Consider the following 26345-nt stretch of genomic DNA (forward strand, 5'->3'; position numbering starts at 1 on the left):
ACCACTTTCTTACACTTTTGGAAATCTCCTGCACCTTAGGAAAGAACTTAGACACTTCTTAAATCTGGTTTCACAACTGATTCAGTGGAAAGAACATAAGAATTTATGGAAAAATAAAGCAGTAATGTTTTTCCCTTGTCTTTTATTGACTCTCATTTTTTTTTCCCCTAACCATCAAAGACGAACTTCCAGGATCAATAGATTTAAGATTCAAAGAGCCCATAAAGTCAGATGTAAGAAATATGTTTTCTTAAATTCATTTTTGATTTTGAGTTTGCATACTGCAGTAGTAACAAAAACAGACTCAGTAAAATTGGGGCCTCTCTCAACACACACCACTTCCTCCCAGGTGTGTATATAAATTCCGGGGAAGCTTGCATAATAACAGAGTCATCTGTCTATGCTGACATATGCTGAGATGTCCTATAACTGCCTGGAACTTAGGCTTCAAGCCACACAGTGTGCTACCAACCTGTCATTTATTGCGTTAGTCTGGCCCCCTCCCTGCTAATGTCTCATACACAGTCAAATCATTCTGCTACAACCACAGTATGCTGGAGCCTGGGGACCTCTGAAGGGAATTTAGACCCATTTATGTGGGGCAGAGGGTCTAAACTGGCAGCCCATATTTTCAAACCTACATGCATGTTCTTTACATCATTGTATCTGTTATCTCCCACTGTTTAACAAACCACCCCAAAACTTAATAGCATAAAACACACCATTCTGTTTGCTTACAATTCTATGAGTCAGCAATTTGAACAAGGCTTTGCTGGTGGTTCTCCTGCTGTTCTCACCTGGGATCATTCCTATGTCTGTCATTATCTGGCAGACCAACTGCCTCATTCACATGTCCGGCAGTTAGTGCTGACTAACCTGCCCAAACCTCTCTCTTTGTGTGGTTTCTCATTCTCAAGGAGACTAACTCAGCTTCTTGGCATGGTAATCGCAAGAAGTGGACAAATCCCGAGGCACAAGCATTTTTCAAGGCCCTGTGTGTGTTGTGTTTGCTCTTAATCAAAATTTAAGATTTAAGGAGTCAAGAAAAAGATTACTCTCCCTGGGGAGAGCAGCAAAGTCAACATTACAAAAGAGCATGCATACCAGGATGGAAGAAAATTGTGGACATTTTTGCAATCTATCACAATGGTTTTATTCATTCATTCATTCATTTCTGGTTGCCAGTGTTTAAAAACTGGAGCTTCATAAAGAAGTCTTAACTTGACAAACCACCTAGATTACATTTCCTGCCTGGTCTGTTGCATTAAAGTTTGTGATAATAAAACTTAGTACAAGATTGTTTTTGTGAAATTAAATGAGATAATGTCTGTGGAAAAATCTGGCAAAAACAGGTACTTGATATATGGTTTCTTTCTTCCTGAATACAATTAGCCAAGAAGTGAATGTCTGACCATGGCTAAGGAGAACAGCCAAGATGAAGAATGACGGAGTCATAGAAAAGATAGCTGGAAAGTAATCTCTCAATCTGTTTTTAGAAGGATAAACATATTAGGAAACAAGAGTCTTAATGAATTTATAAAAAAACACTTCATGTATTTAAGAAATGAAGAGGAAGGGTAGTAAACATCTCGGTTTGCTCTAAGTGAAGCACTTCAGGCTCTGGAAAGTTCACCCAGCTCATCCCTTGGAGGCACATGCAGACACTGTCAAGCCCCCATCCCTGTTTCAAGCTGTTGTGTGTAAACACCTGTGTCCAAGCACTGTTCATTCTGTCACACTCTGCAGAGAGTGAACACCCTGCCCTCTTCCTTCCGGGCCTGAGTCCGGACTGAGTGGGGAAGCCTCCGTCACATACAGCAGGTACTACCTACCAGGGTTCCCTTCCTGGAGAGCTTTACATTCTCTGACTTAAGTAAGAAACCTCCTTCTTTTCACTGGAACACGTAATTGGCTAATCTTTACCTCCGATGCAGAGAAGATAGGCCTCTGCAAACTCTTCCAGAAACAGCTGGGGGTTAACAAAAACCAAAGGCAATTGTGTAAGCAGTTTGAAAATAAGCATGCTGGACTTTCTCCCTAGTTATCAGTTAGCCAATTCTTGTCTCTCGTTTGAGCTGCCTGCTAACCAGGGAGCACAGTGAAGTGCTGGGAATAACATCCAGAGAGTGGGTTGAAGGAGGAACAGAAGCATTTTGGCTTCATACCCTCTCTGGGCCTGCGTTTCCTGAAGTCATCCCTCTTGCAGCAGAAGGACAATGGCCGAGCTGAAGGTAAGAGACTCTCTGCCAAGTTTGCTGCAGCTTCTTCAGCCAGAACCTGTGGAAGCTTCCGAGAATTCCAGAGTACCAGGGTCAGAAAGGACTTAACAAGGTCCCGTTCCAAAACCCTGTGTTCAGAGGCTTTGCCATTGTGTTCGCAGGCATGGCTGGGGCTGAGGCTGGGGGGTTGAGGGAGAGGTGATAAAGAGAAGAGATGAAGGAGATGACGCCTTCGTTGTCTGTCTCTTGCCTTTGTTCATTTGAAATGTCCTGGAAACCTGTAGACACCATAAGTGCTCCCCTTCACCATGGGCAGACACATTTCTCAGTGTCTGCTTCCCAGCCCCAAAGCCCCAACATCTTCCCACTGCTGCAGCTTCCTGGACTGTCTCCAGCCAACCAATTAGATTTGCTTTATCCAGTCAATTATTTTGAGGATCCACAATCGGCCCTTGGCCAGTAGAGGCCCTAGCACTTCCTCTAGGAAATAAGTACTTTTTATTATTTAATGTGCAATTGAAAAGTACATGTGGGTTATGTGCTATTAATGAATTAACTTATATTATAATCCTCAAAATAAATCCAGGATATAGGCCCTCTTGTTTCTATTTAACCTATAAGGGAAGGAAAGTTAGGAGAGATTAAGTGACTTGCCCAAGGTCACTGCTTCCAAGTGATGGAGACTGGATCATAACCTGGTTTGTCTGAATCCAGATCCCAGGCTCCGAAAGGAGTTTTAGTGGCATCTAATGAACTGAATGCCTTCAGTCCAGGTAAAGGGATTTTTTCCCCCAGTGTCTAAAACCATACCTAATACAGGGCCTGACACATGCATGTGGAACTGAATAGAACTGCCCAGAACTTTTACTCAAGCCAAGTGGCTGCACTGCAGGCTTCTTTCAGGATACAGAGTTTGAGCACTTCCCTAATGTCCTTCAGCTGATACTGAGCCTGAAGAATCAAACATCTCCCTAGTTGATAGGGATCCTGAAATCACTCCACACTGAGGAAAATGAGCTTATCTTCATGCCTCACCAAGAGTTAAAAAGGCTGCAAAAGAACGCTCATTCTTTCATTCAGCAAATATTATGTGTTAGTACTGGTGCCACAGATTATAATCAGAAAGGAACTGAGTCTGGACTGGGAAGGTCAAGAGAAACTTCTTGAAGGAGGCTGTTTCCGAGCTGAGTCTCAAGGGAGAGGTAGAAATTGGCTAAATGAAAAGAGGTCAGGGGCTAGAGGAAACACTGAGTACAAAGGCATGGCACCTGCAGACAGCCCAGAATGTTCTGAGAGCCAAGAGAGTTGCAGCTGAAGGGACAGCCAAGTTGAGATACCCAAAATGAGGTAGGATGTATGGGTCTGGATCTCAGGGAGTGGATTGGGCGGGGAGAATAGATATGACAGAGCATCATATCAATGGTGGTAGCTGAAGTCTCAGAAGGAGAGTGCCTAAAAAACTGTTTCCTGATGAAAATCCTATGGGGGAGTTCAGCAGGGGTTGGAAACATCCTTACCATTTATAAATAAATTATATCTAAAGTCCTATCCTGCTGAAATTTTTAGCAACTTATTATGCACAGCACCAGCAGACCAATGTAAATTGCATGCCGGTCTTTGTTCTCAATTTCAAAGGCTTTCTTCCCTGCCTGCTGTCTAATCTCCACAAGCAAAGGTTAGCTCTAGAGATCAGGAATCCAAATACAGAGAGCCAGATTGCATCATTCTAATCAATAAACATTATATAAGCCAAAAAAAAATATGCTTCTCAGCTTTTATTTCATTTTAATAGATATATCAACACAAAGCCTCAAATGAAATCACACTTAGATAAAAGCAGCATAACTGGGGAAGAAAATTCAAAAGACAAAATAATAAAATTAAATTTCAAAAAGATCACCCCATGTTTCTACATTGCTTCACTTCGACAAATCTTGATTTCCTCATTTCTAAAATGAAGGGCTGTTTAATATCCAAACTTTGCCCTCCACCTCCCACCCCACCAAATATTTTGATTCATTAGGTCTGGGTCTGTGTTTAACCAATTTCTGGGGGTGATTCTATTCTCCCTCAGAGGTGGGAACCCCTAATACTGTCATTTTATTTGTTTCCTATTTCTGCTATAACAAATGACCATAAACTTAGTGGCTTAAAACAACACCTGTTATTCTCTTACAATTCTCGGGATCAAAACTGTAAATCATTTTCCCAGGGCCAAAATCCAGCTTCCCCAGACTGCCCTCATTCTGTGATGGAGGCCTCTTCTCCATCTTGGATATGCACCACCCCAGCCTCTGCTCCCCTCATGGCACTGCCTTTTCCTCTCCTGTAATCAGATTTCTCTCTCCCTTCCTCTACGGAGGACAAGTGATTATAATTATGGTGCACCCAGATAATCCAGGTAACTCATCTCAAGATTCTTACTTCACCTACATCTGCAAAGTCTCTTTGAGTATATGAAGTAACGCTCACAGGTCCCAGGGATTCCGACAGAGGTAACTTTGAGGGTCATGACTCAGCCTACCACAATCACCTACAAGTCCCCAACAACCTCTGTTCTCTGTTCCCAACACAATTCATCAGAAATACTGGACCCTTTCCACAGGAACAAGGTAGCTCAAATTGCTTCTCCACCCTGACTTCTCTCTCTTTCCTTTATGCTCAGTGGAAGGCAGTGCCCATCCCACAGGAGTGTTACCCAGAATCAGAGTCCAGAGAGAGCACCTCATAAACTTACTCTGACACACAGAGCACATCTTGGGGACCAGATAAGGATTAAAAAGCGGTATACTAGGCAGCTGCCAGACCACCAGCAGCACCACCAGCAGATCACCTGGAGCCCCGTGATCTGCCCTTTCATTTAGAAAAGATTCAGATCATTCTCTCAGAAAAAAAGTGAAATCATATTTTTATGATGGGTCCAGTTATTCAAGAACCTGGACTGAAGGAAACATACAAACTCACTTGCTTAATGTTAGATTTTCTTTTCTTCTTGCATAAGGTGTATTTGTACACAGTCACTGAACCAGCTGCGGTGGAATGCTTGGATTTTCACAGCTGATATAAGCAGAGTCCCGATTCTGCCCTTGATCTCGGCGCCTTGGGAAAGCAGCTGCAGAATACTGCTTCCTCAAGTCAGGTGCCTTCGGCAGTAAGGGACATAGCATTTGAAAGCTCTAATAAACTCATCTGTAATTCTTCTCTCTGAGGATTAGAAAAGCCGACTGACTGGAGAGTGAGTCAGCATTTTCCGCCTCCTCTTCTGCCAATGCACCACAGCTTAGATGCAGAAACCGGCTCAGAACTCACACCTCTCTCGGAGCTGGGTGGCTCCCTTCCAAACTACCAGCTGTTCTTTCTCCTTTCTTTTCTATTTTTTAAAGCAGTCAAAAGCAAATGCTTCAGCACTACATATACTAAGTGTCTTTTCCCTTGTTCCCAAAATACATATAACTCTGGACTCTGTTCTGAGACCAGCAGTTGGGAAGAATGGGGAAGGTATTAATAAGTAAACCCACCCATGCCTGGAGAAGGTTCCTCCGTATTCCTCAGCACTCAAATCTCCCTGCCTCTCTTGCAGAGAGAAACAATAGGGCAGTTGAGCAAAGTGAAGGCGATGTAATGCTCAGTGACTTCAGTCACAAGACTGGTCTAAAATTCCATTCTACGGAATTGAAGATAATTTAGGATCATTACCATTTCTCAGCAGCTCAAATTCAATCCCACTGACGGTGAGCATGAGGTCCATTCTGAAAGAAGAAAATTGTATTCAGTGGAGAGCCGGAATGCTGGATGCTCGGCCATTTCCCCAAGAAATCAGCCCAAACTGCATGCTGCTGCTGTTAACCTATCTGTGTATAATAGAACTCGGTGTTTTTAGTGCTGACAGATTTCACATATACAAAAAAAAAAAAAAATGTGTCTGGAGGCAAAAAGAATAATTTCGCTTCCATTGCTTTCTAGGTCATAACTTTTCATATTTGATATTCCTCCCCAATATAGCAGTTATCGGCCTGATCATTGCTTACACGTCCAGGCATAATGCATTTAGCTCATCCTTCTCCACGCTGCTGAGAACTCTGGAGGGCTTACCCTCCACCCACTTACATCCTTCTTATATCTCTTAAAGACATGTGCTCAGATGGTGGCATTTCACTCACTGAACAAGGCTGCACTTTCATTATCCTAGGCTAAAATTAAGTACATTTATTAGGAACAACTCTGGGAAGAAAATGGCCTTTTTTTTTTCATATATTTAAGTGAGAGGAGAGTGGGTTCTAACCCCACTTTAAGCATCACACATACACTCAGAATAGACTCTAAGGGAAAGGCTAAATCAGACAATAGATATCTTCTGTTGAGTACCTTCTGGTAAACCAGGCACCGAGCACACACAGGTAAACAGGACTGTTCTAGTCACAGATTCCATGGGTCTTATCAACTGACAGAGAAGCCAGACAGTAAACAAGAACTCACAGGTGTGTTAAGTGTTTTAAGAGTAAATGCAGGGGCTCCCATACTTTGCTTTGTTAAGAAAGTCCCTAACTTTTTTCCCCTCTGGGTACAGAGTAAAAAGCTGGCACTCAAGTAGTTGCCATGGTACCATGGTGGACATGCTTGGTCTGACACTCCTCCTGAAAGCCTCTCATATCTTCCAATGTGTTTTCATGTATCACAAAAATAGAAATATATACACAAGTGTTCCATAGGTGAACCAGATAATAAGGGTTTGCTGTAGATTGGACCCGTATTGCCTCTTCATGGCTGCTTATTTCAGCCGTGTGGAGGGGAATGGGGCTCCCTACTCAGGGAGGTTGCCATTCAGGCCCAGCAAGATCCCAAGAATCTGGAGATGACAGGATGCCTGAGTTATCTCCCTTCTCCAGAACTCCCTGCTGGAAAAAAGAAATAAAGAAGCTGTTCTTGGAGTGGGATCGTTTAGAACAAGCCCATAAATCAACTAAGTACAGCTAAGGGTGGAGAGTCTATGCAATATGCTTCAGTCTTCTCCCAATAGATTGGTGGTCTTTAAAATTCACATAGAGCTTATTTCCTTTCCTGAATGGCCCACATGCTGAGACAAAAGAAAACATATTTTATATGAACATCATACACAAACACATGTCCATATGGAAATTCTTATTTTCATTTAGACTATCAATGTTGTGACATGCTCTTTTAATCCTGTTAATGATGGCTTTTGTGTCTTTGTCATATGTAGTACATTCCTGGATTTGGGAACGAGTGTGCCTCAGAAGACCCTCGCTGCCCAGGTGCCCTGCCAGAAGGACAGGTATGAATGAATAGAATATTAGCTCAGAGAGCTCTGAATTGTAGGAATGAATAAATAGCCCTCAGGCCAAAGCACCTCCACCCACCATTGTTCCTGAGATTGTCTAGGAGTTTCACAAATCTTTAAGACAGTTAGGATACAGAACAATGACAATACAAAGATTAAAGTGGGGTGGTGACTACTTATGGGAAAGCACCCAATCTGAAATAGTGAGACTAACTCTAGGACTTTCAGGAGGATCCCCTAGGCTCAAGGTTAAGAGGACTTCCTTACTGTCCCTTTGAACAGCCGGAGATATGACAGTGATAAGAAAATAACCAGTCCTAAAAATGTATTCACAAAGATGTTTACCCTAGTGTTGGTTACAAGAGCAAAAATATGGCAAACAAAAATTTTTTTCGAAAATTTTGAAGAATATTTTACAGCATGAAAAAATGCTTATGATATAAATATTTGCTCTAAAATAAAAAGGTGTGATCATTATAGGACTACACACATCATTCACCACGGGATCCCCATCTTGAAGGATAAGAATGGAAGGAAATATACCAGTGTGTTAACATTGGGTTATTTCTGGATGGTGAGATAACAGGTTATATTTTATAAATGTTCTACATTATGCAGGTTTCACTTTTCTAATCAAGGGGAAAGTCACCTAAACATTTGCTACAAAAAGTATGTGTATGGGTTAGGGATGGTCATGTGCAGTGCTCCAGAGCGTCCCCATCCAGGACAGAATGCCCCCACTGAATTGCTTGGTGGGAAGGTTGGGATGGTTTTCTGATTGAAGTGATGTTGTTTACCGCCTCCTTTGTTTTAGAACAATCCTCAAGTCTGCCCTTACAATCTGTATGCTGAGCAGCTCTCAGGATCTGCTTTCACTTGTCCACGGAGCACAAATAAAAGAAGGTACAGTATTAGGATAATTCTGACCTGCAGACTGTGGGATTTATGACTAGTACTTAGTGCTGGCTCCTATGCTGGGCCATAGCCTTCCACGGCTGCCCAAAATTCTGCTCTTCACAGGCTGTGCTCTGGGTGAGATCAGGGGATGGGCCTCATCTCCAGCTAGTATCAAGTGACTGGTGGAAGAAAGTGAGAGACTGGTTGCATGGAGTCTGGAAAACACACACGTCCAGCTCCATTTATAAATTCTCACTTATATTCAGAAGAAAATGTCCCTAATAAACTGGCCTTCCCCTAAGAGAATGCCCTCAATAAACTGTTCGGTTGAGTTTCCAATTTTGGTTTACTTGATTTTTTTTTTTTTTTTAAATAATGGTTAACTCAGAATTATAGATGATTCAGTATACCTTCTCTAGAAGATGAAGTATTATGAAGTATTATGTTCTTTGCATAAAAATATTGTATAACTAAACTTGGGCAGTTGAAAGTTCAAGTATTATGGCCCCTTGTGGTTTGAATTAATAAGGTTTTACTCTTTGGAATTTGCCTTTATTGGAAACCAAGCACATTCATTAGCACAATGTGTCATTTTCTATGTTTGCTCTAATCCCACAAGCCAGGTCAATGAACTCATTCCCTTGACTGACTCCCGTGGGGCAGGTTGAATGCAATAGATGTGTGGTTTAGGGAGGCAGTAAGTGCTATGGCTTAATCGAGTAGTGTCAAATTATAGGAATATCAGGCTAGGGCCTCTGTGAAGAGGGCTGCTCCTGATATTGGAGATCTGGGATGAGGGCAGTTGGTCTGGTACTGCTTAGTGGGAAGGACTGGGTATACCTGCACAGACTCCTCCTGAGAAGCAGAAGAGATAACCAGTACAACAGCACAATGGACCACGCAAATAAAAAAGGTGGTTCTCTTTGGTGGTTTATTATGCCCACTCTGGGGTAAGGTCCCGGAGTTTAAATCCTGCCTCCTTCTCTTTTCAGCTGTGTGACCTTGGGCAAGTCATCTACCCTCCCAGAGCCTCTAGTTCCTCATCTGTAAAAGAGATAATGATAGTACCTATTTCATAGTTGTGGTGAGGATTAAAGGAAAGAATGCCTATAAAATACTGAGCACATTGCCTGGCACACAGTGAGTGCTCAATGAACATTAATTTTCCTGATCATCATTACTGTTGCCATAGCTGAGTTTTTCCCGCAGTACAGGGTATCTCTAGGTTGTGTCAGAGAACTCAGTGTGAACTATGGCAAGTGCTATGCAATCGTGTCCATATCAATATTGCTTCTCTCTTCATAACTATGGGCATGGAGAGAAGAAGAGAGAGTTTCTCATACTTCCCAAAATTGGGGGTTAAGTCTATTGCCATTTAATCATCTCTCTCTTTCTCTACAATCCCAAACAGTCAAGGTAAGGTAAGCACACTGACAATTTCTGTCCGTTCTAATTTATGACAACCTAGCCTCCATGACTATGTTCTTGATTTTATGGCCCATTCGCTAATGGGACACCTGGACTCCAGATTCTGCTGCCTACCCCCATTATTCAGCGGTATCTTCAGCCAGCAGGAGCTTAGCTCTGTTCCAGGAGGCTGAAAAGGAGCTGTTGGCATTTCATTAAGAAGCTGGCACCTTTCCTTGAATCAGAATTAAATCTCTGTCCAGGGCAATGTAGTGCTGCCTGGGGAGTTTTGTAAACAGCTAAAAAATAAGGGACACTAGGCCTGGCTCACCCATCTGTTTAGAACTCTGCGAAGGTATCCACAATAATTTTGTGAAAATGCTCAAAATCCCAAGTGGAAAGAAAGAACCAGCTCCCTCCATAGGTGAGCAAGCCTGGGATTCTTAGAGTGAGTCACTACTCCTTTAAACCACAGAGTGGTGGGTTCTCACAAAACTATCAGAGATTACAACCACCAAGGGTTAATTTTTATCTGATTAGTTAGCTGAGCCCTTAGGTATTGAGAGGGGAGAGTCAATACAGATAATGTGGAAAATCTGGACCATGATAAAAACCTGGATGATTAGGGATAGGCAGACAATTCAACTTATATCTAGTAAGTGAGCACCTACTGTGTGTGAGTCATTCTAGATACAGAAGCTGAATCCTTGCAATCCTAGGAGATAAGGATAAGAAACAGGATCAGGGAATTTTTGTAACTTGCCCAGGATCACAGAGTTGCTTCTAAGATATACATACATTCCCTTAACTCTAGACACTACTGGAAGCTGCAGAAACTCAGTTTATTCATAGCCTGAAGTCCAAGGTCTAAGGTCATATCATTTAAAAGTGGAGGAATCAAATGGACACTAGACAAATCTACCCCTTTTATCTCCCCAATGGTTCATTGTGGGGCCAGGCAGACTCCAGCCCTTGAAGTAGACTGACATAGGGCTTAAGGGGCCACAGCCTGTTCAAGCAGGTCTGGTCTTCCGTTGTCAGAGGTAGTGCTTCTTATCATTCTGTACACTGCCAGAGTGATGGCCTCTGAAAAGACATGGGTCCCGCTTAGCGAGTTTCAGAGTCCCTCTCGACTTCTGGACAGTTCTCCTGGTGTCCTTCAAGACTTCTGCATCACTCTTCTTCTCTTCCGGAAGCCTGAGGTCTGGGTCCTGGCAGGGGGATCTTTGTCTCAGGCCTTATGTATACAGATAATAAAACTTGAAAAGGAAGGAAGGGAGGGAGGGAGGAAGAGAGGAAAGAAAAAAGAAAACAAAATTACAAATATACTTACTATAAGAATATATGCACAGATCTTACGATGTTGGAGTACAGAGTGTTAATTTCCTAAACATCTTACAAATTAATATAACAAAAAAAACCCAATAGAAAAACGGTAAAGGACACAAGTAACTCATAGTAAAATTACAAAGGACCAATAAACATACAGATTCTCGACCTTACTCATAATAAAGGAAATACAAAATAAAAATGAGATACTATTTGTTACCTATAAGGCCAAAATTATTTTTAATAATACCCCAGGGGCTCCTGGGTGGCTCAGTGGGTTAAAGCCTCTGCCTTCGGCTCAGGTCATGATCCCAGGGTCCTAGGATCCAGCCCCGCATCGGGCTCTCTGCTTAGCAAGGAGCCTGCTTCTCCCCCTCTCTCCGCCTGACTCTCTGCCTGCTTGTCTGTCAAATAAATAAATAAAATCTTTAAAAAAAAATAATACCCCATATTTCTGAAGACTTGAGTTATCAGTCACTTTCACTCATTATTGTTTTGAGAACAAAGTGGTACAATGATTTGGCAATTTTGTTTATATATGCACTAGTGATATATGAGAATACACAGGAACACTGGTAAGCTCTGATGCTGCTGGTAATTGGATCTGAAGAAATTGAAAGAGAAATTGAAGGACCCATTTGCCCTTAGGGAATTTGAATTACTTAAATTATCTCTACCAATAGCATGTATTACTGTTATAATTTTTTTTTAATTTCTCAAAAATAGCAAAGAAACTACCCATATTCTCTCAATCTTTGTAGGATTCATTGTCCTCACTTTCCAGAGTAAGAATTAGTATCCAATGACATATACACACTGATGTTTTTCTATGGATTTTCCTGTACACTTATCCCTCAAGGTACTTTTCCCCTTCCTTTGTAATTGTCATTGGGAAAGACAATGCTTCATTTTTTGTTAGCATGGGAACCACAAGAGCCAGGAGCCTCAGTTTGAAGAGTGATGGGTAGAGTGGAAAGGTGGGAAAAGGCCAGTGGCTATGAGCAGCAGTGGCTATTAAGAAGTAATGCTGTGTCATTGTTTCTCACATTAAAGCCCACAAATCGTTGACTTGAGCACCTTCTGGATCCTACTTCCTGAGCCAGTTTGCCTATCCCTCATAACACCACCCTAAGGCTTATGTGTCCTTGTTTTCCCCCAGTTGGCTGTATAGGATTCTACCTTCAGTGTCTCACAAGCCCTTTGAATCCATCGACCAAGGCCATATCACTCACAACTGGGATGAAGTTGACCCCGACCCTAACCAGGTAAACTGGTCCTGTGCGTTGGCACATGCCATGTATCCAAAACCTTGATTACAAATATTTAAGTCAAACCTGGGTCTTTGAGAAATTAGACATTGAAAAAATATCAATATTAAAGTGTATCTGTTCTTTTGCTCATACTTGGGTGGGAATTTTGGAATTGACTATTCACGTGCACGAGTGTGTGTGTGTGTGTGTGTGTGTGTGTGTGTGTGTGTGTGTTTTACTCTGCTTTTGGTAATGAGAGAGATGCAATACTATAGTGGACTGAGATCTGTTTTTGTTTTTTTACCTTTGAGAACTCCAGTATACCTCCTTTGTCCAGCTTAGGGACACGCCACGGATAACAGGTATATAATGCAGGAAGCAAAACAGACCCGGGTTTGCATCCCCACTCCCCCACTTACCTGCTGGGTCTTTGAACAACCGTGTTTCAACTCTACACCGAGGTGATTACATCTGCCATGCAGTGCTGTTGGGATGAAAGAACAGGTGTGAACGTGCTTCACACTGTGCCTGGCACATAAGAGGCAAGACCCAGGGCTCGGATACAGCCATGTTGATATAATCACTTAAAGGAAGCAATATAATATCGAGTATAAAACCTTGAATTTTATATTCAGGTCAATGTATTTATTCATTTTATATTATTTTTTTATTCTAAAGTCCCTCTCTGCCAAATTGGCAGAAAACAACTTCATGTCAGTCTTGCCTAGGAATCACTGGTTTTAAACAATGCCAAAGTAGGAGTAGGGGTTGGGCCTTGCTGGTTGGCCCTCCCTCCCTGGGTAATGTTGAGATGCGCACTGTTCTGCTGTCATCAGGCAGAGGCTTGGGCATGGAGTCATCTGCCAGTCCAATTTTGGTTCTGTTGTCCCAGGTAAGACACACAACTCTTCCCTCCTACTTGGAACTGCTGGGTACAGGTTCAAGACTCTTCTTGGTATTCAAATTCCACACAGACCCATCAGCCACCCATTCATTTCTCTCTCTCTCTCTCATTCTCTCCTTCCCACAGCCCACAGAAATTTGATGCCTCCTCTTTGTTTCCCAAGACATTATGTCTATACCTACAAATCCCTTTCCCCTAAATGCTTAACAAAAGCCAGCATAATCATAGTCACTTTTGATTTCCTGCTCTGCTCCACCTCTCCTAATTACGGAAATCTCAGAGAACTGTGTACCTGAGTGCTACCTACTTCTCTCCAGCAGGGACAGAAGGGAGGCCTTCAGAGTGAAAGCCAAATGTGAGTTAACAACTTAAAATGTTAGCCGTCTCATAGCCATTTTGAAAATAAGATATGTTGTCTAAATGACTGCCTCTTAAACTTGTGTGAAGTTTAATGCATGAAGCCAACATCCTCCCTGTTCACCACTGGCCTATTTTTGCCTCTCAGCATATGGGAAAAGGTCAGTCCCTGCACCAGCCCCCAACCCTGCAGGCACCGTGCCTACCAAGTCCCAAAATCCGGCTTTCAGCTCCTGTCCCTTTCTGCTTCCTCCAGTCAGGGCTCTTGTGCAGACCACAGTTTGCACCACCAACGTGGAGACTCTTGTCTTCACCTCGTCCTTGAGTCTCACCTGGCTTCCTATTCCAGGCCAATCTGACCACTTTCTCTCCCACCCTCAGGTTAAGAATGCCCCTGGCAGACCATCTTCATTTAACCATCTAGTTCCCCACTCACCTTGTAAAGGGCCATAAATCATTCTATCCAAAGTCACTGCTTATTCTCTGGGAATTTCACGGATTCCTCAATGGCTTACATCTCAAATTTGCTAATTCCTCTTTTAAAGTTATAATAGTCATGCTTGTTTGTTTTTGACCAATAGATAGACCTGATTGCTTAATAATGGAACTCTATCTTCTATTAGAAAATATAAAGGAGGGATACTTGTACTTTGATAGGATTCCTGGTTAAACTAAATAAATTAAGCATTTAATATATATACTAATTTTGGATGATTGAGAGGGTGTATGAGTCACAGGGATTTTCCCTATTCTTTTCTTCAGGCAGCATAAGGGAATACCCAATTAAATTTCTGCTAGCCCTCTCCAGTGGAGCCAAATCTCATACTATACAAAGGAATAGGGTGGTTGTAGAATCAGCAAGTAAGACAAAAATTAAGTACAAACAACATTATCTCTGAAAAATCCCTTGAATTACCCACAAATTATAGGATATGTGGTTTTGTGTATGCCATTCTGTATGGTAATTCTTATGTACACTGAATTGGAGAACTAACTACACAAGTTGAGCTAGACTATAAGAAGGATTGCAGGGAAAGGCCATAGGTAAATATTCAGGAATTCAAATTGTGGGGACTTTATTTTTTTTAAGAATTTATTTATTCATTTGACACAGAGAGAGAGCACAAGCAGTGGGAGAGACTGCCAGAAGGAAAGGGAGAAGAAGGCTCCCCACTGAGCAAGGAGCCAGATGCAGGGCTCAATGAGGGGCTCAGTGAGAGGCTTGGTCCCAGGACCCTGGGATCATGACCTGAGCCAAAGGCAGATGCTTAACCAACTGAGCCACCCAGACATCCCCCATGGGGCTCTTATGATAACTACCAAATAATTAGTGGTAAATAAGACAGAGTGGGAAATTTCAGTGCCCCTGACTACTCATATCATCCACACCAGTCATCAAAGCCTCTATAACCTTAATACAACTTCATAGATTTTTTTATGATGTATAGCCAACAGTGGAGCCACACTTATGTTTGTATAATTTATTTGGGGTAGAAGTCAGGTTTTAAGCCTGACCTTTAAGGAAAATGTGAGTGTGATGTGTTTCCTGTGAGGGTGAGAAGTAACATGCTCATGTTTTTAACATATTATTATTTCTATGACTATTTTAGATACATTTTATTTAACATGAATATACCCCTTTACAGTAATTATTTTGTAGTATGGGTAGGTTATCCATGGAAGCTAACCTCACCCTGATAGAATTTTTCTGGTTTTGTCTTGTTATAAAAGCAATGCATACTTAATAAAAACTCAAATGATGTAGATTAACAAAGGAGAAAATGGAAGTCTCTCATAGGCAAGAGTCAAGTATGCGATTTTTGCATGTTCTTTTATTGTTTCGTAACTGGTTAACACACACTTTGAGAGGGAAGTTTGAGTTAACTGTGTTGAAAAGCCTGAGTTACCGCAGAGGCATCAAAAGAGCTGCACCAACAGTTTCTGCTTGCTTTCTAGTAGATACTCAATATACATTTGTTTTTTCTCCTTCCCTGTGTTTCCCATTCCTGCCTCCCTTTGCGCTTCTCCTCCGACTTGTTACCTTTCTCCAGTTTTGAATTTCTTCGAACACAGTCTTTACGATGGCCACCAAGTGAATTTCTTCCCCATTATTTCCCTTCTTTCCATTTATGACCTTGTGCTCACACACCTTGGGACAGCCGTGCCCCAGAACTCAACACTGTCTCTGTGAGCAACCACTCTGCCAAGGTAGTGGTTTATTATCCTCTTGTCCTGTGACTTACCTCCCCTGCTGTCCAGCTTCCTTTGCCCTGATGCACACATCCTGGCTGTTCATGCTACGTCGATTCTTTTGTCTTTTCATTTACACCTTCTTGACAAGTTAATATCTCTTTCCAATTTTATGCTTCATTAATAACCACAGCAATCTGCATTCATCACTTCACCCCTCTCATAACCTCTTCCAAGTATGGATGCTAGACTCTCATCAAGAAAGTCTCAGAAAATTATATCTGGGTACCCATCTGACAGTACTTCTCTGTTGAAGCCTGTATCATAGGTATGTCTTCACCTGTCACAAACCAAAATAAATAATTCACCAGTTTCACCAACTCCCCAAATTAGTCATCTCTGGGAATTTGAAGACTTGAAAATCACCTAATATTTCCTTCAGGAGAGCATCATGGAGTATGCTATCATCACTGTCACCTTTGATACATTGCCAGGAAGACTGAGGATGATGTTCCCAAAACCTTTATTTCCTCTTAGCATATATTTAATCAATTGTCTAAGAATTTATGAAAACTCTTTTTGAAACAAACAAACAAACAAGCAAACAAACAAACATCTTTTTGAGTGTATTTAGATTCAGCCTATGGACTTAACAAGTTCAATCCATTAATATCTCACATAAGAAATATACCTAATTTTGCTCATCATGTACTTTCCTCTAACTTCTGGAATCTCAGAATCTAACAAACGAATCTACAACGAGTTTAACTGTGATTTTGCAGATTTCAATTAGCATTCCTGAATCAGCATTCCCCTCTAAAGATCAGAGTCCTTTAAAGTTTATCTTTCTTATTACTAAATCCCTAACTTTTTGACTTTCAGAAAGTCAGACTGAAGCCAGTTAAGACTCAGCTAAGGGAATTATCTCTTATTTCTCAACCAGTATAATTTGGACCAAGTGATAAACACCTCATAGCTAATTAAAGACCAAGCCATAAAATTCCCTTTTCCTCTAGGACATGCAAATTACCAAAAATGCTTCCTAAAAATACACCCTTCCAGGGTATTTGCTGTTTAATTTGTCAAACTATTCAGTTCTACTACCCCTAAAAGCTCCCTCTCTCCAAAAATGTCCTGGATTTCCCACTTCTTTAAAGCTTTTGACCAAGCCTCTCCTATTCACACAAGATTTCTAAGAAAGAAATCTAAATCCATTTTATCACCCCCACTCATCTCTCAACCCTTCATAGTTGAGCCTGCCCAGACTACCCTATTGAAACTGTATCTTCTTTAAACAACAATAATGCACTCCCCACTATTAATATGTTTCTATTCAAAACTTAAAATAAGAATGTCAATGCCTGGGGGCTCCTGGGTGGCTCAGTAGGTTAAGTCTCCGCCTTCAGCTCAGGTCATCATCTCAGGGTCCTGGGATCGAGGAGCCCCACATCAGGCTCCCTGCTCAGCGGGAAGCCTGCTTCCCCCTCTCTCTCTGCCTGCCTCTCTGCCTACTTGTGATTTCTCTCTGTCAAATAAATAAATAAAATTTAAAAAAAAAAAGAGTGTCAATGCCCAATAATCCCATCAATGCAGAACTAACCACTTGAAATGTTTCCGTATCCTTCTTTCTAGTCTTTTTTTTTTTTTTTTTTAAACATTGTAAATAAGATCTAGGGTCCCATGCAGCCAGAAACCAAAAGTAATTGAGAATAATTCCAATCTTCATTTGTTTCTCCTGAGAACACTAAAGAATACCCAATACATGACCTACAAGAACACTTGGTAAACTCCCCTTTCCCCAATTCCCCCGGACTCCAGCCATTTCACACCCAAGTCCTCTCTCATTTCACAGCGCATCTTCCCAAGCTGCTCAGCCCCTCATATGATTCACAGCCTGGCTCCTCCTCCTCCTCATTCTCCTCCTCCTCCTCCTGCTCTTTTCTGCCCCTGGAGAATGAACTTATGGTGTAGGTTCCGATCCCCTTTCCTAGGAGATTCACACGTGAAACATGGATCTGCATGGTGAGGCTGGAGTTCACAAGATTTGAAAGGAAGGCGTGAGGATGGGCAAATTGGAGTTTTCCAAAGAAGCAGGGAAGGGCAGAGGAAGGGCTGTGAATAATCGTATATTAATGTTGTTTTACAAATCATTTATACAAACAAATCAAAAGTAGAAACAGACCCATAAATACAGAGAACAAACTGATGGTTGCCAGAGGGGAGGGGGTGGGGTGCGGAGATGTGCAAAATGGGAAAGGGAGGGGGAGATACAGGCTCCCAGTTATGGAATTAATAGGTCATTGGGATAAAAGGCTCACCATGCGGAATACAGTCAATAATATTATAATAGCACTGCATGGTGACAGATGGTAGCTACACTTGTGGTGGGCATAGCATCATGTATAGACTTGTCAAATCACTAAGTTGTACATCTGAAACTAATGTCACATTGTGTGTCAACTATACTTCAATTTTAAAAAAATCAGTTATGTATATATTTACTCTAATGAAAGTCATGCTGTAATACAGTTTTACCTCATGGGTTTTGTTTTTTTTTTTTAATTTAAACATCATATTTTGTGCCTTTTCCCATGTCTTTTTTAAACTTCTTGAGTACAGGGAATTTTTAACTTGGCTTTATAATCCAATATATGTTTATAAGACAATTATTCTACTGTCAGATACTTAGAGTGTTTCCATTTTTACTATCATAAATCATCTATGGCTAAATACAATCCTTTCTCCTCAACATCCCAAAGCCTCAACAGTTGACTTCCCTCTCTTCTTCCTGTGCAGGTGTCCAAGATAAGCAATCAAGAGCACTAATTTACCATCATATCTTTCAAACCCTCCACTCTCTTCCATGTGCCCTACCCACCAGCCATACTGGAACTTTTACCATTTCAGGGCAATACCCTAATACCTGAGGCAATAGCTACCTCAGTACATTGTGCTCTTTCACCTATCTGGCATTTTCTCTTTTTTCCTTATAAATATTCACCCATCCAAATCTCACCCATAATTTATGATTCATCTTAAAGACCACTTTCTTCCTTGAGCCCTATATGTATTTCTCAGGGTATTTAAGAATATGTCTCATCATCTTCATATGACCTGCTGTGTTCAGCACATGTCTTCTTCCAAATAGTAGAACCACAAATACTTGTTGAATTAACTCCCTGAGAGCTCAGATCCCATCATTCTATAAACAGACTAGATTGCATTTTCCTAAAGGCATTCACTGGTGTTTACCAAAAGTATTAGAGAACAGGTTGCTCTCTGTTCAGCCCTTTTGGATAGCTTGCTGGCTCTTTTAACAGTAAATCTCCATCAACTTGCGTTTCACTCCTTGGAAAGATGTTGGTACTTTCTGAAAACTAGATTATTTCATTGTGTGTATCTCTTATTTTCCATATATAAGAATGTTAATAGGCTGTATGCCGAGACTTATTCCCGAGGGAACATTTCTCTTCCAAAGTCATTTCACTTACCTATTTCCTTGTTTTTCTATCAGAAAGTGCCCACACGTCCACCTTCCAAGGTCTTCTGTAACAGTTTCCCTGAGGGCAGAGACTGTCAGTGTCTACTGCCAGCATGGGACATTAAACCTGGCACACAGAGAGGTCCCCAATAAATCATTTGAATGAATTAATATAAGGGGATTGAATAAGAATGTTGACACTGAAGAACCTTAGCAAGGTTCTGGTCCCAGAAATCAGACTGGGACAAGAACCTTAGTAAGGTTCTGGTCCCAGGAATCAGACTGGGCAAGGGCAACTTAGCACTGGAGGAGTAATAAATAAGGGTAAGATTGGAAGACCAATACAAGACCGTTTAAGGGAGGCAAAGCCTGAATTTAGAAGCTATGCAGAACAAGATAGGCAGGGATATAAAGGCTCAGGTTGTAGGTTACTAAGAGAAACTGGGAGCATCTTGGTATCTGTTCTTAGTAGAGAAAACTTCTCTAAACCATCAGTCCTTTCACTTCTAAAATTGAGATGATAATCCTAGGTATCTCAGAAGGTTGTCGTGAGAATTAAATGTCATCCAACAAATATTTACTGAGTGACTATTATGTTTCATGCTCTATGCTAGGATCTAAGTAATGGATGTAATGCTCTTAGTTTTATACTCAAATGGGAATCCAGGTTTCTATTTGTGAAAAAAATGTCATTCAAATCTAATGAAGAGTTACTTTTTTTGTAGCTTGATGAAAGACTTTTTTAATTTAAATTTTAGTTTGTTAACATACAGTGCAGTACTGGTTTCTGGAGTAGAGTTCTGTGATTCCCCATTTACATACTACACCCAGGGCTCATCACAAGGCAAACCCTCTTGAATACCCGGCACCCTTCTACCCATCCCCCAACCACCTCCCTCCATCTACCCTCAGTCTGTTCTCTATTGTTAAGAGTCTCTTATGGTTTGTTTCCATCTCTCCTTTTCTTCCCCCTTCCCATATGTTCATCTGTTTTCTTTTCATGAAAGACTTTTGAAAGTCTGAATAAAGTATAGTGACTTGCATCCTCCTTAACTGTGTTCTTGCCTATTACTTTGAAGAACTCCAATGGGTCACTCAAAGCCTGATTTCTCTCCACAAATCATGCTGGCTTTCCTCTTAAATTACTAGATTTGCTGAAGAATGCAGTGAGCCACTGTTTTATTTTATTCACCCCCCACACATACACATAGCTTTCTGAGTCTGTACTTAAACTCACTGTAGTGGGATTACCCTGGGCCTCTCCATAGTTACTGCTAATAATTGCTCACACATTGTGGTCACTACAAATTCTTAGTTACTTCCAAATTCTTAGGTGATATCGGCTTCTAATGATATGTCTACTTTAGTCAGCCATTATTGTTCAGAGTATCTAACTCATCTAATCTAGTTGAGTCCAAGGCCATTTGGGAGAGAGTTTCAGTAAATTAAAGAATCTTAGTGTTGAAAGTGATACTCAGATCATCCAGTCCAACTCCCGATCTTCTGACTCTGGAAATACTGAGACCAATTCTCTAATTTCTTTTTCATTACTGAGCATGCATTTTAAATCCTGATCATTAAATGTTGCCACTGATTCTGTTTTTCTCCAGTAACCTTAAAAAAAATTTTTTTTAAGATTTTATTTATTTATTTGATAGATAGAAATCACAAGTAGGCAGAGAGGCAGGCAGAGAGAGAGAGAGAGGAGGAAAAAGGCTCCCCACTGAGCAGAGAGCCCAATGGGGGGCTTGATACCAGAACCCTGGATCATGACCTGAGCCGAAGGCAGAGGCTTTAACCCACTGAGCTGCCGAGGCGCCCCACCCTAAAAATTTTTTAATTCTAACTTGGTACTCCCTTGAAAATGCTTTCCAAATTATTTCTAACCACCTCATTTCTGGTAAGTAAAAGTTTATTTTCCAATGGAATTTGTAGGATACAGCCACAAAATGTGTGAAGCAATGATAGAAGTGAAAGAAACAGATAAATCCATAATTATAGTTAGAAACTTCAACATCTCTCAACAGTTGATAAAAAAACTACACAGAAAATCAGGATATAGAAGAAGTGAGGGTTTTTCACATACCTAAAGACTTACATTCTAGAGTTAAATTCTAGAAAAATTCTTTGGACTTTTAGAAACATTTCCCAATTTACTATTGCCAGAACGTCACTTGACCACAGATAATCCCACAAATTTTTTTTAGTCTTATTCTTTGAGATATTAGCAGGGTTCTTGGTGCCTTACATTTATTCATTCATTCAATCATTCAACAGAAATTTATTAATATCCTCTATTGCCAAGATACTACATTGAGTACTATAATTGATTTCATTATTTTTGAAATGTTTAATAATTAAATTCCTTGTGAAGGGTTATTTAGCAATAATATATAGTATAAATTTTAAAAACTGTTGAAAAAGTTATAGGACTAAATCAACTAACAAGCATCCTTTGTTACTCTTAGAAGCTCTTCTCTGAAGAGAATTCTGGAATTATAGTTTCCTCCAACACCCCATTGTTACATGTAAGAAAAAAATACAATCAAGAGAGACAAAATGACTTGACTTGTCTGAGGTCACAGAATAAATGGAAACAGAGGCAGTAGCAGGACCCAGATCTCGTTCCTGGCTCAGCCCGATGCACAGCCCCGCTTGGATCAGAGGTTACTGCTCCACAGCCTGCAATTAAACTGAACATCTGGCTTTAGCAGGAGATGTTTCTCCTCTCTGCTTCATGGGTTCTTCCTGTTTTTCATCTCCCCAAATCTCCCTCCTCACATTCCACAACATATCACACCAAAGTTCCTGACAAAAATCTCTTGCCCAAAGATCAAAAGCTGGCTTCTTGTGAGTCAAGGATTTATCAGAACCAGCTTGGGTTTTTATTACCCTTCATAATGCACTGAATATAGAACTTGTATAATCTGCTGCTGTCAGACCCAGCTGATAACTTACTTCTTTCTCTATACCATCTCCATCATTTGAAGGGTATCATTTTTGCATTAGAGAAGATTATTCAAGACCACTGCCTCATCTAGTGTGTGGGTCTTGTTGAAGGCATGCTCTCTACATCATCATGTAGGGCCTGTCCATCCGACAACCCTGGCTCTTTCCTCATGACTTGAGGGTTGATGTGCTATAGAAAACTAAAAAACTAACCAGCAAAAACCAGCCAAACCAACCTCTCAGCCTCTCTGACTTAGTTTTTCCCACTCATAGAAGACAAATCTCTTCTTTGGGATTTAGGACTTTTTTCTACCCTCAACAGATACTTCAATTTCAGGAAGATATACAAAGGCGTATACAACAAATCAGGCAGTGCTTCTCCTATTACTAGAATTTCTTCTCTTTCTTTCTTTCTTTCTTTATTTTCTTTCTCTCTCTTTTTAAAAAAGATTTATTTGAGAAAGAGAGTGTGTGTGCATGATAGGGGGAAGGGCAGAGGAAAGGGAGAGGGGAAGTAGACACCCTGCTGAGCACGGAGCCCTATAGAGGGCTGGACTCAAAGATCATGACCTGAGGGAAACCCGAAGTCGGACACTTAACTAAGCCACCCAGGCTCCCCTTCTCTTTTCTTGTTCTCCTTTTTTCCTTAGGTTTGTAAATCTTTATGCTGGTGCTATTTAAATATCCTTGCTACTTAGTAGCTAGCATGTCGCTGCCATATCCGGCCAAAGATACCACAATTTAGTTGACTGATTAATTTTTTGATTGGTTGACGGGAAGGACTTTTCTGTATATGATGCTTAGTTTAGCAATAAAAGAATCGCAGAATCTCTGGCTGGTTCTGCTGGTTCTTAAAATGTAGCTGTCCCGGGGCGCCTGGGTGGCTCAGTGGGTTGAGCCACTGCCTTCAGCTCAGGTCATGATCAGGGTCCTGGGATCGAGCCCCGCATCGGGCTCCTTGCTCGGCGGGGAGCCTGCTTCTCTCTCTGCCTCTGCCTGCCTCTCTGCCTGCTTGTGATCTCTGTCTCTCTCTCTCTCTCTCTGTCCAATAAATAAATAAAACCTTTAAAAAATTTAAAAAAAAAATGTAGCTGTCCCATTAGTAGACCGTTTATAAAATAAAGCTCTTATAAAATACAGAACAGATTCTGATTTAATTTAGTCTTGGGTCTCAAAGTCCTTCTGGGTAATTCTCATGAGTAACCAGCTTCAGAACCTCTGGAAAGGTCTAAGATGTTGCCCAGGCAACTGTTGATCTGATGCTTAAATCCCTTCCATTGGGAAACTAGACCAATGACTCTTCTTGGGACCAAGACTTTATTTAGGTAGTCTAGTCTTCCAGACAATCTTCCTGGCTGTACAAACTGCACACTTCTAACATAGAGGGAAGCAGTATGTGGTGATTAGTACGAGACTAGAACTTCCTCTCAAAAAAGCTGGTAGTGCTTAGCTGTGGCTCTTCCTGATGTCAGGGGATCACCCTCCTAAGTCAGTGGTTTTCAACCAGGGAAAAATTGTCCCTCAGATGACATGTGACAATGTCTGGAGACATTTTTGGTTCTTACAGCTTGGGGTAGTGCTAGTGGCATCTAGTGCGTAGTGGTCAGGGCATGCTGCTAGATATCCTACAACACAGGACAGCCCCACAACAAGGAGTTATGCAGTGCAAATGTCAAAAGTGCCAAGGCAGAGAAACCCTTTCCCAGATCCTTGCTCTCAGGGTCCCCTCCCTCCCAGGAAATATCACCTTTAATGGAATTAACCCTAAACCTTTTCCTTTCTTTTTTTTTTTTCCCCCCTTGGGGCTTGAACTCATGACCCTGAGATCAAAACCTAAGCTGAGATCAAGACTCGGATGCTTAACCAACTGAGCCATCCAGATGCCTCTAAACCTTTTCCTTCTTTCTGAGGCACGATTTCAACAACGTTTTTCAAACCGACATTTTATGTCCTTTTTAAGTGGTACCAGGATGAGATCATCCTGTTTGGCTTTTAAAAAATGAAGACCGCCACCTGACTATGTATGTCAGAGAGGCAGAATAATCCCAGTGCCACTTTTCCCACTTGCCGCTTCCTCTCCCACTCAGCTGCCTTTCTGGGATACAAAATGAGCCAAGCCCCATGACCTAGGGAAGGCCTGACTTGCCTGCACTGACTGGGCGCCATGGCCAGTGGAGTCGGCCATGGGGGCACAGGCCAGGGCATGAGATGTCCTGGGGTTTATCTGCTGCAAGGCTGGCTGGGGCGTGCCAGCTACCAGGTTGATTAATAAGTCCTGGGCTGACATACTTCTGGTAGGTCCCTGACTGCTGATTTTTCTCCCTACTTCCTTAGATCATTTCGTTATTAAATTAAAGATTGTTGTGATTTAAACTGAACTGCCAGGCAGCCTGGGGACAAATGTGGGGTTTGCTGAAGAAATGGAACCCGGTACAGCATTTACTAAATCCAACCTCAGTTGGGTGCTTTTTCTTTCTCTTAAAGAAATAATTCAAAACTCCCAAGGCTGGAAGTAGAAGTAGAACCTTCCCCTGCAGTGTCAGGAGCCCACACAGAGAGGCGGGCATGCCAGGAAAGGGAGCCGATTATAAATAGCATAAAAAGCAGCATCAGTCAAAACTCACCGATGTGCCTGAGCAAAATGTTAAAGAAAACAAACAGCTTCTGAAATAAGAAGCAATGATCCTTTTTTAAAAATTTTTTAATTTAAAGTGCTAAAGAATGAAAAATACACACACACACACACACACACACACACGGATTAAACACACACACATACACACATCCAGAGACCCTTTAGGAAATAATGAGTAATTATTAATTTCAGAACAACAAAATTACAAGCAGTCGGAGTCACACAGGCTGACTTGCCGTCCTTTCTCTGTGTAACTGATGTTATTTATTTAGAAGGCCTATGGCTTCCCCTTCTAAAATAATTTACTTGTTACGTGTATTTTTTTCCCCAGCTTCGATGGAAACCATTTGAGATTCCAAAAACATCCCAGAAGAAGGTGGATTTCGTGAGCGTAAGTCAATACCATCCACGCCTTCCCTCTGCTCTCCTTTCTTCCCCGGTGAGTGATCCAGCCATTGGCAGGCTGAATGCCAAGCGGCAGCCAACTCAGAGGTAGGCAGCAGAGACAGCACCACCTGCCCCTGCTTCCAGGGCTGGCCAGGGATGTCTTATTTACAGGCACCAAATGGCTGAGGACACTAAGGGCACTGGTGAGCGATTTACAACCTCTGAATGGCCAATGGAAATTGAGCATTTACCTGTTTCTGGTCTCTTTGTTTTGGGCTAGAACAGGGATTCTGAGCCTCCCCACCCCCTTTTTTTTTTTAATTTTGTTAGTTACCATACAATGCACTATTGGTTTCTGGAGTAGAGTTCAAGGATTCATTCCTTACATACAACACCCAGTGTTCATCACAACAAATGCCCTGCTTAATCCCCATCACCCATCCAGTCCATCTTCTACCCACCTCCCTCTGTCAACCCTCTGTTCTTTCTCTATAGTGAGGAGTCACTTAGGGCTTATTTCCCTTTCCATGGACTCCTATAATAGCCTGGTAAAGCTTGTATTTTTAAGTGAATAAAATAAATTATGTAAAATTACAAAGAAGTTGATCCTATTGAAATACAATGATAAAAATATTAAAAAAACAAATTTGGTTTTATAGTAAGTAACATATATGCTTCCTTATCAATGCACTGAGTCACAAAATCTATGGAAAGATCTAAAAGCTATAGTTGTTAGAAGTGTGAACATAAACAATATTCTGGAATAGCTTGTAACAACTATAATGTGATCTAAAAATATCCGTGATTTCTATCAGTGACCAGGTTACAGAAACTTCTAATATTTCTGTGGTTTGTTGCTTACATCATATTAATTGAAGGAAATGATACATTTCAGAGATTAGTGAAAATAAATATATAATTTTGTTCCCATCCAAGTTCATGAACTTTCTGAAATGGACCTAGAATAGCAACGACTCAGGATGACAACTCTAGTTAATGCAATGCTGATCAGAAGTTCTACTTGGTAGTTACCAGTGTTGG

General features: G+C 41.2%; 1 protein-coding gene across 2 annotated transcripts in view; it reads left to right on the forward strand.

The window, feature by feature from the left end:
* Positions 1-1931: 1931 nt before the first annotated feature.
* HGD (homogentisate 1,2-dioxygenase) overlaps positions 1932-26345 on the forward strand; it is a 42984-nt gene continuing 18570 nt past the window's right edge. The window contains exons 1-5 of one of the 2 annotated variants that reach the window (XM_032347560.1): positions 1932-2231; positions 7441-7512; positions 8333-8421; positions 12311-12416; positions 25249-25308. In XM_032347560.1, the coding sequence (XP_032203451.1) occupies positions 2217-2231; positions 7441-7512; positions 8333-8421; positions 12311-12416; positions 25249-25308 (342 nt within the window). In that variant the 5' untranslated portion in view covers positions 1932-2216. Of the gene's footprint in view, positions 2232-5927; positions 5951-7440; positions 7513-8332; positions 8422-12310; positions 12417-25248; positions 25309-26345 lie in introns of those variants that run through there. The other variant, XM_032347569.1, reaches the window with a different exon arrangement.

This window comes from Mustela erminea, chromosome 1 (assembly GCF_009829155.1).
Source record: "Mustela erminea isolate mMusErm1 chromosome 1, mMusErm1.Pri, whole genome shotgun sequence".
NCBI classification, from domain to species: Eukaryota; Metazoa; Chordata; class Mammalia; order Carnivora; family Mustelidae; genus Mustela; species Mustela erminea.